A 13,663-nucleotide genomic window follows, 5' to 3' on the forward strand; every position below is an offset into this window, starting at 1 on the left:
GATTAGAACATTTATGCGCCTTTACCATCTTACGTTGCTCTATAATTTTGGGTGAATTTTATTTCTTCTCAACAAACTAAACAAACAAACAAACACCTCCTTGGAACAAATGTGGCTCTGCTAGATATTCTTGCCCTTGCCTTGCAAACTGTAGTGTTTATTCTACAAACAGTTTCAAAGTTCTGGTACCTACCTGATGAGACACTGACAAAACAGAATTGGTAAGATAAGGAACTTCCCTTAAGGAAATTCTAGTTAAGTAAAGGTTAGGTTCAAAACTAATGAACTACATGGGTCAACTTCTCTGTAAAATCCTGTAGCCACAGCCACATACTGCCCTGGAAGGCAGAACATAGCTGCTAACAGAGCATATATGAATTCTAAAACATACAATTCTAACAGAGAGCAGATACGTGGGTAACAGAGGTCTGTGTTGGCCTGAGAAACAAAAAGGATAGATAAAGTTACCTTTTTTATATGTACCGTCCACTCCTTTGCCCATCTTATCCTTGCTGCTCACATCCCCCTCCATGTAGGGAAAGACTCGGGCCTGGTGAGTCCACAGATAGTCATTAGACCCAAAGAAGAGCACAGGGAACTCGCCCACATCATGTCTCATCTTGTCAATATTGGAAGGTACAGCTCGAGGATGGCAGATCTCAGCTGGCCACCACCTGGGAAAGGTGAAAAGAAGGAAGGAAACCTCTAGAAGGCTGCAAGGAATGAAAAACAATCCTACTTTTGGGACAGGAATAAGGAAAAGCAATGTCTCTCTAACCCACATTAATGTCCGACCCAGAGCATTCTTACAATCTAACTAGAGAAGAAACAAGCAGTATGTGCCAAAAGGCTGAAGATGCCCACCCTCACGCACATGCTCAAATATACACACACACACTCCCTTAGACCGTTGTTCTACTTCAAGGAATCTATAAAAGGAAATAATTAGAGATATGAACAAAACTTTATGACTATAATGTCCATTGAAGTATTATCTGTAAGAATGAAAACCTGGAAAAATTTTAAATGTTCAACAGTTAAGGGAACGACAGATGCTATACAATGAGATACAAATTGGCCTTTGAGAAGGAAACTACTACAACGACTTTTAGGAAGACAATTTGGCATTAGCTATTAAAGCTGGAAACCCTGACCCTGCTATTCTATCCTGAGAATGGCCTAGAGAAGCTCCCATGCATGTACACCATGAAACATTGATAAAATATTGATAGTCCAAACGTGAATGTGAGAATGGATAAATAACTACACCACACTGTATGACTATATAAAGGAACACTGTAGAACAGTGAAGTACGAATGAGCTAGAGCACTGCACTAACCATAATATATCTCAGGAGTGTAACAGTGAATGAAAAAAGCAAGCTGCAGGAAAATACAGCAACAATTCCTTTATATAAAGATCTAAAACATACAGAACAAAACACACATGTGGTAAACCTATATAACCAGGCAAAGAAATAAAAAACATAAAATGCAGTACAAGGTGCCAGTAAAGTACTATTTTTTTTAACTGGGAGGTACATACACAAGTGTTTCTTTAAAATCAAGCACGTTATAATATTTTTTGTACATTCCATATCCAATAAAAATAATTTTAAAAAGAAAAAGCAAGAAACAAAACTGGGTACAAAGAACGATAAGGCTAATTAATTATGTTGAAGGTGCATGTATTGGTGTGTCTGCAAGTAAATATGCCAAAATGTTAGCGATGTCTCTTCCTTGTTTGTGAGATTATGGGTTTGTTTTAATTTATAAAGTTCCTACAGAGGATATATATTATTCCTATAATTGCAAAGCATAAAACAAAGTCTTTTTCTTCTATAATGGATATTCTTATAATTGTAAAACATAAAGCAAAGTTTTTTTCTTCTATAATGGAAAATTAATGGGGGAGGGGGTGAACCTTGTTTAATCAGACCATTTTTTAAAAAAAGTTAAGCACAAGAAACAGAGGCTGGTAAAAGAACTAAGTGCCAGTCTCCTTCATGCTTACTTACCTGTATCGTCCAACTTTTACCCAGACAATTTCCCTGTAATGTGGCTTTTTGCCTGCCTTACAGTCATTGCAATACCAGTTTCCTTCAGGGATATCAATGTTCAGGCATTCACGATGAAAAGCAGCAGGGCAAGAATCACAGCACAGAAGGCTGCCTCCTGTGGGAATCAAAAAATCTGGCACTAGCATCACAAGGCTGCATATAACGACCCAGCTGAAACAGCTCTTGCTCAGCTCCTAACCAATTATTTATCTCCCAGCCAAGGGCTTAGTAATTTAATTATTCAGAAAGACTTTTCTGCAAGAGTATTCCTTCTCCAATGTACTTGAACCACACCCCTGGGGGTCTGTCAGATTTTACGCTTATTGGCAAAATTAGGTTAGGGCAATGAGGGCAGAAGTAAACCTCTAAAAGTCATATATGTACACACACAAACACCCCACACACACTTCTTCCTCTTCATTAAGAGACAACACACTATAAAGAGAATATCAATGATACACAATGCCAGAGTATAAAGAGCACAAGCTTTAACTGATGTCAGACTGGAGCTCTAAGATCATATGACTTTGGGGAATTCTCTTTCTTTGCTGAGTTTTAATTTCTTCAGTGGTAAGGTATTTTCTACAATGAACAATAAATAATCACACCTGTTTGAGAACTAAATAAGTTAAATAAATTGCCTAGTAGTGTCTGACACGTAAGTAGTCTCCACAAGGCCAGTTTCTTCCCTCTTTTTAAATTACATTTTAATCTTTTTTGTTTGGCACTCTCACAACACCTAAAGGCCCTCTGCAGAATAACATTTATAAATGCATAAACATAATACACAAAAGAACATAGATTATATTAAAATGATCAGAATGTTAGAACGAGAGATTAGAGTTATATATGTTTCCTTGTAATGCACAAATAAGAAGACGTAGCAGTAGTAATGACTGGAAACAAGACTTCAAGATATGTACAACAAAATTCACTGGTGACAAAAATCACAGGTACTAATGTTCTTTGTAGCCTAAACTTCAGTTAGGTATAAGATCTACCCTCTCCATCCAAGTTTTTGGATACCAGATTAATTACATATATTGCAGTGATGATGAATTTCCACTTCTTAAAAGATTTTTACCCAAAGTGCCTCACTTTACCTATCTGAATCTGAAATCCTCATGGTTGCAGATAATAAAGAATTTCAGGTAAAGAGGTTTCACATTTAAGGAATACAATAAATGCCTTATTTATCTTATGCCAGAAATGAGCATGCTTCAAACATGCTAGACTCAAGCACGTAATTCCAAGTTTCATCCTGAAGAGACAGTGAGGGATAAAGTCATAAGCAAGGTATATATTCATGTCTATCTTCTTGGTTTCACTGTGCTTCTCTTTCCTCATAAAAACCTATGAAAACTTAATTTTCTGACACCCCATCCTTAAACGATTTCTACCGTGCCTTTTCTTTTTCTCAATAATCGAGAGCAGGCTCTTAAAACAAGCTTTGCGGTGTTTGTTTTGTTGGGGACAGGGATGTGCTTTTGAGACCCAACTCCTGCTTCAACTAGAGAAGCTCTCCTTTTACCTGTGTTGTACGCTGGAGATTGTACACCTCAGATTCAGAGTGAGGTTTCATTTGGGAAGAAGGTCTGTTGCTACAAGTTCCAAGAACTTGTTTACTCAATACATATAGCCTGTACTCTATGCTTTCAAAGTCATATTTTGCTATTCTTGTGCATTTTGTGGATGAGGTAAACAATCTTTGCATGGGACACAGAGTGACACAGAGGCACATAAGTGACTGCCCCAGTAATGGGATACCTTCTACAACATTCCTCTCTATGCTTAGTTATCTGCTGAGTTCAAAATTTGATTAATAACAATTTGCCAACTACATGGCCTTGGTAGAAAAATCTTCCTTTTACTAAGCTGACATTCATGACAACTAGAAATATGTCATGTACAATAAGGCATTTGAATTAGGCCTTCAAAGAAGGCATGAAAAGAAATCTGGACAGAAGAATAACCAGTGAAGAACGGTCAATGGTGGCAAGCACAACAATTTTGCAGGGAAGGACATAATGGGATGAGCTAAGGGAGAATATGAAGAAAGAAATTGACAGGATTAGTCTGGGTGATGAGTGGGAGGCAGGCAGGAGGGTCTGTCTGGTAGGAGTAAAGGAAACATACAGGAGAAAGACAGGAAGACGAAAAGAGGGAAAACCACATGAACCATCATAAGAAACCAAAAGATGAAAAGGTGATATTTGGTAGAAGACAGTAAGAGAAAATAGAGTTTAAACATATTGTTGAATTCTAGGAAATGATTATTTCCAATTTAGCGATTTACCATACTATTACCATAACACTCTGATAACCACCTTCGGTTTTCTCCTATACATGAACAAACAAAATGTCCCAAGACTCTACTCTTTCCTTGTCTTCTAACAGCAAGATAATCCTAGATAGTGGGATCAACAGTTCTTAGGCTTTTTGGCCTCACGAACACTTTATAGTTTTGAAAAATAAGGAGATTCCCAGAGAGCTTTTGGTTTTTTTGTTTTGTTTTGCGGTACGCGGGCCTCTCACTGCCGTGGCCTCTCCCGCTGCAGAGCACAGGCTCCGGACGCGCAGGCTCAGCGGCCACGGCTCACGGGCCCAGCCGCTCCGCGGCACGTGGGATCCTCCCGGACCGGGGCACGAACCCTTGTCCCCTGCATCGGCAGGCGGACTCTCAATCACTGTGCCACCAGGTAAGCCCCGAGCTTTTGTGTTTATGGGCTAAAAATACTGATTAATTCATTGAAAAGTAACAATAAATCTATTATGTTAACATAAATCACATTTTTATGAATAACTATATTTTCCAAAATGAACATTTTTAATAAGCTCAGTGTTCTACATTTTATTTTATTTTTGTTCTTTCTTTTAAACTGAAGTGTAGTTGATTTAGAGTATTTCAGGTATACAGCAAAGTGATTCACTTATACATACACACACACACACACACATATGTATTCTTTTTCAGATTCTTTTCCATTACAGGTTATTACAAAATACTGAATATAGTTCCCTGTGATATACAGTAGGAGCCTGTTGTTTATCTATTTCATATATGTGTACGCGTTAATCCAAAATTCCCAATTTATCCCTTCCCTCCCTTTTCCCTTTGGTAACCATAAGATTGTTTTCTATGTCTGTGAGTCTATTTCTGTTTTGTAAATAGGCTCATTTGTATCATTTTTTTAGACTCTCCATATTAGTGATATCATATGATATTTGTCTTTCTCTGACTGACTGACTTCACTTAGTATGATAATCTATCTCTAGGTCTATCCATGTTGCTGCAAATGGCATTATTCATTCTTTTTTATGGCTGAGTAATATTCCACTGTGTGTGTGTGTACGTATGCGCATGTGTATGTGTGTATGTGTGTGTGTGTATATATATATATACACACACACACCACATCTTCCTTCTCCATTCATCTGTCGATGGACACTTAAGTTGCTCCCATATCTTGGCTATTGTAAATGGTGCTATGAACACTGGGGTGCATGTATCTTTTTGAATTAGAATTTTCATCTTTTTTAGACATGTGCCCAAGAGTGGGATTGCTGGATCATATGGTAACTTTATTTTTATTTATTTATTTTTTTTTTTGCGGTACACAGGCCTCTCACTGCTGTGGCCTCTGCCGTTGTGGAGCACAGGCCCTGGATGCACAGGCTCAGCGGCCATGGCTCACAGGCCCAGCCGCTCCACGGCATGTGGGATCCTCCCGGACCGGGGCACGAACCCACTTCCCCAGCATCGGCAGGCGGACTCTCAACCACTCTGCCACCAGGGAAGCCCTATTTTTAGTTTTTTTAAGGAACCTCCATACTGTTCTCCATAGTGGCTGCACCAATTTACATTCTACCAACAGTGTAGGAGGGTTCCCTTTTCTCCACACCCTCTCTTCAGCACTTGTTATTTGCAGACTTTTTGATGATGGCCATTCTGACCAGTGTCAGTGATGATCATATTTTTTTGCAGATATTTTTACTTAAATCTGTTGTAAAATGTCGTCTGGTTGATGTATATGAAGAAAATCTGGTCTCTCACAGATAAACAGGTGGAAAATGGCGTATTTTAATAACCTGTTCAATAACTACATATTCTTTGATACTATACACTAAAACTTCACAGGGTAAACCTTAGTTGCAGTGTCTAATCTGAAACTGTATCAATATACTATTGATATGTTACTAATAGCTACTAATGTAACTATTACATTAAAATTCTTTTATCTGTCTTGCACTTTGAATGGATCTTTTACATACGCATGGTTTTTAACATCATGCATTGTTCATGTGGAAAATATTGGTTTGCTGAGTCTGGTAATCTTCCAAATGTTGATCTATTTCGTTATGTAATACTAAAATGTCACATTTATTAATATCCCCATGATTTCATCAGTAAATACTAGGAAGCAGTTAAGCTCAGGGTGGGTAGATGACAGTTTTCCAAAATTCTAATTTTCACTTAAGAACTCAAATTTTATCATTGGCAACAATTTGCCAGTTGTTTTTCCTTGAATTGACAGGCTCCTTTTTATCCATTTTCAAGAAATGTCTGACAAATATCCAAGTATGAAGAGCCATAGTTTTTTAGTAATTTTTAAAATGAATTTATTTTTATTGGAGTATAGTTGATTTATATTTTTAGTAATGTTTAAGACTAAAAATGGTGTTCCATGAACAAGGCAGCCAGTTCAGATTGCAACTCAATTGCATGAGTGCTTTAACTTAAGATAACCACCAGTATGCAACAGAACTGCTTTATGTATACTTCCCATTTTATCACACTGAATATTAAAACAATGTTCACATGACAGTTGAGATTTAATACATTTTACTTACTTTTTAAAATCGAGGACATAGTTATGTGAAATGTCCAAGTTTTTACTGCAAGTGTGTGGTGACACAGAATTCAATGACTGCTATTACTTGTGCAGTTTAGAGCCATCACCCTGATTTGCACTAAGGTGCTAGCAGTTTTACTCACTATTGGCTTTGCACCATCTGTGCAAATGTCAACAAAGAAAAAAGGCAAGTAACATCTTGGTATTATTATGAAAAGAATTATGATCTCATGGAGGCTCCTGAAAGGGTCTCTGGATCTTCTCCACTTCCCAAAGATCAAGATCTGAGAGCCACTGCTGCAGCTACTAAGTTTTCTTGGGGACTAAGTTTTCATTATGAGTATCCATTATTATGCCACAAGTTAAGACTGCCAACACAAAGGAACCTCTACTCTGAAAACATTTCATTCCACTATGGAATGAAAAACAGTCTAATGCTGAAACTGTTTCATCTCCCCATCTTCACAAAACATGTAAAATTTTTAGAGCCTACATTTCAGCCTCCCAGACATCTATTTTCATTCTAAGAGCAGAATTATAGAATGTTGTATCTAAATGCTATTAAATATCAAAATTGTCTTTAACTTTCTTCTAAACAAAAGACAGGTGGTATAATGATAAACAGGCAGCAGTGTTCACCACAGTTTTATAAGGAACAGATATTATAAAAGCAAAAAGGAATGTATGATACAGGAGAATCACAAAGCTAACATATCTAAAACCAAAAACAGCATAGTACTTTGTGCACTAAAACATCCCTAACTATATCAAAATTCCACCCACATGACTGCACTTAATACTCTATTTTATTTATTCTATATTAGAACTAGTTTGAGGATTACAACTATGTCCTGATGCAAACTCTAGTCATGTTACATAAATCTTAAGAGCAACAACAGCAACAACAAAAAAGTCCCTATTGACCATTTTCAATCATATAAAGGAGTCATAAAACTTCTTTTATGGCTTTAGCACTATTTAGTATATCCCAATTTCTCAAAAGGGATGCTAGTTCAATTACACATGTTGACTCTTTTTAAAATTAGTCCTTCAGAATGTTCATAACCAGCCAAATTTTTGTGAAATTGTATCACCAATAAGTAGATCTTAAAAAACAGAAAAATCAAGGAAATTGTTTCCCCCAAATTACTAATCAACAAAATTTAGTCAATTTGAAAAGGAAATGAAAAAACTGTATAAGAGAACTGGTGCCACCCTCAACACTAGAAAACAGGGGAGCAATGTCCACAAAAGTTTTGGAAAAAGAACAAGCAGTCTAAGATCTTATAGTAACCCAATGTGTGCTTCTAGAACAGAGGCAAATGAAGAACCGTCTCAAGCAGAGAAATGTAGGACCTGTGGGTGTTTCTCAGAACTTCAGCCAACCAAGAGAAAAATTTAAATAAGGAATTCAGAACTACAAGCACCCCAGTAAACAGACTGGTGGAGTACTAAATCCTCCACTTAACAAAATAGCAAAAATCAGGCTGTGAGGAATGGAAAGGAAAGAAAATGTTTAAGAAGGATAATATTGACGTTGCTCTAAATTAGGAGAAGTATGTTTTAAGTAGGGGTTGGAGAGGGGGGAGATACAGATAAAGATATAAAATTTATTTGTCCTCCACTGAAGACCTTGTAGGAACTATTATCCCTTACAGTGAGAAAATATTTAACAGAAGTTCATAAATTCTTTTACTTTCACCTTGTTTATTCCCTTTAAACTAATATAAAATTGATTTTAGAAAAACCACACACAATTACCTGATAACAGCATCTTCTAGACTTGTCCCTATCCAGATATCTACCCCTTCTATCTGCTTATATGCACATATGTCTGGAGTATTATCACTTAATATTAAGCAATGGTTTTTTCTGATGTAGGACTTGGGGTTATCTAAGGTTTTTAAAATTTCTTTCTTATTTTATTTTTTTACCTCCAGTTTATTTATTTTTTTTTTTTGTGGTACGCAGGCCTCTCACTGTTGTGGCCTCTCCCGTTGCGGAGCACAGGCTCCGGACGCACAGGCTCAGCGGCCATGGCTCACGGGCCCAGCCACTCCGCGGCATGTGGGATCTTCCTGGACCGGGGCACGAACCCGTGTCCCCTCCATCAGCAGGCGGACTCTCAACCACTGCGCCACCAGGGAAGCCCTACCTCCAGTTTATTTTTTTACTTTTTTCCCCAGCTTTATTGAGATATCATTAACATATAATATTGTGTAGACTTAAAGTGTACAATATATATGTACTTGATATGTGCATATACCGTGAAGTGATCACCACAATAAGATTAGGTAACATATTCAACAACTCACATAGTTAAAATTTTAAGGGGTGTGTGTGTGTGTGTGTGTGTGTGTGTGTGTGTGTGTGTGTGTGTGTGTGTGTGTGTGTGAGACAGAGAGAGAGGGAGAGGGAGGGAGGGAGGGAGGGGGGGAGAGAGAGAGAGAGAGAGAGAGGGAACTTAGAAGATCTACTCTCACAGCAACTTTCAAATATACAATACAGTATTGTTAACTATAGTCACCATGCTGTGTATTACATCCCCCAAATTTATTCATCTTATAACTGGAAGTTTGTACCTTCTGACCACATTCCCCCATTTTCTAAAAACAATTTTGTTTCCTTTCTCTTTTCTTTAAGTTGCTTCAATTGTTTATCGTTTTGTTAAAATTAAGTCATTATTCAAAATAACAAAAATAAAACCCTCTCTATTGGGGAACAAAACCACTGTACTGTTATGTTATCAATAATTAAGGACATCACTTCCCAGTATTTCTTCTAATGGCAATGTGAAGAAAACTATACTTTTGTTTCAATTAAAATACTGCATTCATCTCTTTTTAGACTATTCATACATCAGGAAGTCATGTCTTACCTTCTGAGCATACAAAACACCAGCTAACATTAACATGCTCATGATTTCGGCAGCCACGTCTGGGGGTAAAGTGATTGGGGCAGATGATGCTATTGGATGCAAGGATCTTTGACCCAGCAGCCAGGCAAAAATCATTGGCATGGTATGCCACTGGGCAGCGGACACAGCGCATCAGTCGACCTAAAAATAAGAGAAAAACCAGGGAGAGACAAAAGAAAAAGGGATTAAACATAAAAACGATGTGAGTTATTCAAGTTTATTTGCTAGCACTGGGAAAATGCCACAAACAAATGGAAGCACTACTAGATCAAGAGACCTTAAACACCCAATTCCCTAAGAAAAGCTCAGATGGGAACTATATGATAAATGGCCTTAAGGAGTCCAATCTCACAACAGTAAGTGAGTCTACCTCAACAAGAATAAGCCCTACTCAAACCACTGTCCTGACTGGAAAACAGAATCAGCTGCAGACGAAACGGTGGGGGTTGGTGTGTGTGTACAATCAGATTAAAAGACCAGATGGGAGAAACACTAATGCTTGCTTTCCTTGGCTGGTACTCTGTGATTCTTAAAGCCTTTTAGGTGAATGAATGAACCTCTCTACCTTCACCCCCCCATGAGATATATCCTCTAACATACTTTACAAACTAAAAACCACTACCCAAACCACCCCAATGCTACCTACAATAGCAGCTGAAAAGGAGAAGGTAGCTGATGGTTAAGCTGCAATTTTGATCAAGCATGTTACTGTACTTAGGACTGACAAGATCTATAGTGCCAGGAAATCATCTTACAGAAGATATCGCCAATCTGATTAAAAGAAAAGTCAACACTGCCACATTTTTCCTGCCAAATCCCCTTTGGGAGAAGTGGGCTCTTTGGGCCTACAAGCATTTAATAGTAGAGATACAATATTTGGCTTTCAGAGAAATCAGTAAGAGACCCACTAGTACTGAGCAGAAAGAAATGATTGGGGCTTCCCTAGTGGCACAGTGGTTAAGAATCTGCCTGCCAATGCAGGGGACACGAGATCAAGCCTTGGTCTGGGAAGACCCCTCTTGCCGCAGAGCAACTAAGCCTGTGAGCCACAACTACTGAGCCTGCTCTCTAGAGCCCACGTGCCACAACTACTGAGCCTGCGTGCCACAACTACTGAAGCCTGCATGCGCCTAGAGCCTGTGCTCCACAGTAAGAGAAGTCACCGCAATGAGAAGCGCCCTTGCACCACAATGAAGAGCAGTGCCCGCTCGCCACAATTAGAGAAAGCCCACACGCAGCAACAAAGACCCAACGCAGAAATAGATAGATAGAATCCGCCTGCCAATGCAGGGGACACGGGTTCGAACCCTGGTCCGGGAAGATCCCATATCTTGCGGAGCAACTAAGCCCCTGCACACAACTACTGAGCCTGCACTCGAGAGCCCGTGAGCCACAACTACTTAGCCCACGCGCCTACACCCCATGCTCCACAAGAGAAGCCACTGCAATGAGAAGCCTGCGCACCGCAAGGAAGAGTAGCCCCCGCTCGCAGCAACTAGAGAAAGCCTGCACGCAGCAACAAAGACCCAATGCATCCAGGGGGAAAAAAAAAAAAATCAATATATTTATTTAAAAAAAAAAAGAAAGAAATGATTGTTTTCCCACTGGGAATGGATTTAGAAACTTGAGTTTATCTGCACCCACATAATAGTTTTGGAAACCTCAGCTCTCAAGCTAACCATGAAGCAGGAAAAAATTTTCTGGATAGGAATTTCCATTTAAAAAAATAAAACAAATCAGCACAAAACAAAAACCTCAATTCTGCCCTATATGCATGTCTGAATGATATCACATCTGATAACCATACATATAAGGGCCCACAGAAGAAGAATACACTTTATTCTGATGAAGGAAGACATCCAGCAGAGGAAAGTCCCTGGTGGTCCAGTGGTTAGGATGCTGTGCTTTCACTGCAGAGGGCGCGGGTTCAATCCCTGTTTGGAGAACTAAGATCACACAAGCCACATGGCGCAGCGCAGAACAGAACAAAACAAAACAAGATGTCCAGCAGAACACCTTTTCAAACTAAATGTCACATGAATTCCAAATATTTAAAACTACCACATAATGCCGGGGGTTCCATAAAGCACATGTAAAAATGTGGTGACTGCTAAATTTGTCCATTACTCTCTTATCTCTCACATAAAATGCTGGTACTCTGACAAAAGCTAGAGGCTATGAAGAGATATGCCAGATAGCATCTGAAACATCCATTGCCAATGAGACTGAGGTTCTATAATTAGATTGGTCTACACAAACTCATACCTTTAGATGCAGAAACACTGGCTGGATTAGCAGCATGGCAGGTTATACATATGTGGAGGGAACACCGGAAGCCCTTGTTCTGCAAGACAGTGGGTGGATATTTCTGGACACACTCTTCATGGTAAAACTTTCCACATAAGGGCAGAAGGCACCTTTTAACATCTTCCCCACTCTGCTTGCATACAAAACAGGTATGTATTCCTAGGAAACAGGAAGAAACAAATTAATACTAACTCAAGAATTCACTCAATGCTAAACCATTAGATGAAAAGTTAGTGAGTACACAATTCTGCACCAAATTCCAACATGGGGTGGGGGTGGAGGGTGCCCACACCACAAAGCAATTCTCTGATACCATCTGGTATCCTACAATTCAACTCAATTCTGACACCATCTACTTGGAGATAATATCAGATCCCACAGATTAAGTAAGGGTTCAGTCCTACAAGACTGCCTCCCACCCCAACCCTTACCAGTTCTAAGTCAAGGCTGTCATCTGTACTTCTGACCAACTGGCTATAAATCAGAGGTTGGGTTCAATTAACTTGCAAGAGTGGGTCACAGAACTCAGAGAAACACTTTACTTACTAGATCATCAGTTTACTAAAAAATGATGTAGTTCAGGAACAGCTAGTTAAAAGAAATGCATAGAGTAAGGTATGGGGAAAGGGCTCAGAGCTTCCAGGGCCTCTCCAAGCACGCCACTCTCCCCTAATCTCCATGTGTTCACCAACCCAGAAGCTCTCCAAACCCCATCCTTTTGGGTTTTAATGGAGGCCACATTACACAGGCACGACTGATTAAATCACTGGCAATTGAGGACTAATCCAACCTCCAGCACTCTCCCCTTCAAAAAGGTCAGGGGGAGATGGAACCCTCTAATCACATGGTTGGTTCTCCTGGCAACCAGCTCCCATCCTTAGCTAGTTCCAAAAGTCATCTCTCATTAACATAAAAAAAATACATCTTTATAGCCCTCATCACTTAGGAAATTTCAAGGGTTTCAGGAGCTCTGTGCCAGAAACTGGACAAAGACCAAATATGTATTTATTAAAAATCACAATATCATAGTGAAGAACATTATAATAGACTGATCAGGATGACAACACAAACCTACTGAACAATCTTAATACCACTATTAAGGGGGAAAATTTAATACATGTTTGCTGATGTGATGCTATAGGAAGTACACATCCCCCACAAAGGATTCTTGCCAAAGGAAAATTGATTTGACCTGATCCAGCCTCTAGATCTAACTACAAGTTTCCATAAAATACGGAGGACAGAGGAACAAGTAAAAGGGACACCTCAAGGATGCAATCAGCCAAATTTAGAATGTAGAAAACTTGGCAGACAAATGACCATTGTCTCAAGAAATAAAGAACATTAAAAAATTGGGTGAGGGGTCCCTCAAATATGTGCAGTTATTGGGATCCAGCAATGAGGTTTGTCATGTAGGGGTGACAAGTAAGGTTTGATTTAGCACAGGCCCAGTAGGGAAACCACATTTGGATACTGAGCACTTAAAATGGCACTAGTCTAAACTGAGATGTGTAGTCAGTGTCAAT

At 39.0% G+C, this 13,663-nt stretch overlaps 1 protein-coding gene across 3 annotated transcripts in view; it reads right to left on the reverse strand.

Annotated features, from left to right (window-relative positions):
• NSD1 (nuclear receptor binding SET domain protein 1) overlaps nt 1–13,663 on the reverse strand; it is a 133,244-nt gene that overhangs the window by 20,414 nt on the left and 99,167 nt on the right. For all 3 annotated transcript variants that reach the window (XM_082837264.1, XM_082837263.1, XM_082837265.1), the window contains exons 13-16: nt 12,096–12,296; nt 9,792–9,971; nt 2,019–2,175; nt 469–674 (exon numbers count right to left, since the gene is read on the reverse strand). In XM_082837264.1, coding sequence (XP_082693390.1) covers nt 469–674; nt 2,019–2,175; nt 9,792–9,971; nt 12,096–12,296 — 744 coding nt within the window. The remainder of the gene's footprint in view (nt 1–468; nt 675–2,018; nt 2,176–9,791; nt 9,972–12,095; nt 12,297–13,663) is intronic.

This window comes from Leucopleurus acutus (assembly GCF_964270905.1).
Source record: "Leucopleurus acutus genome assembly, chromosome: 3".
NCBI lineage: Eukaryota > Metazoa > Chordata > Mammalia > Artiodactyla > Delphinidae > Leucopleurus > Leucopleurus acutus.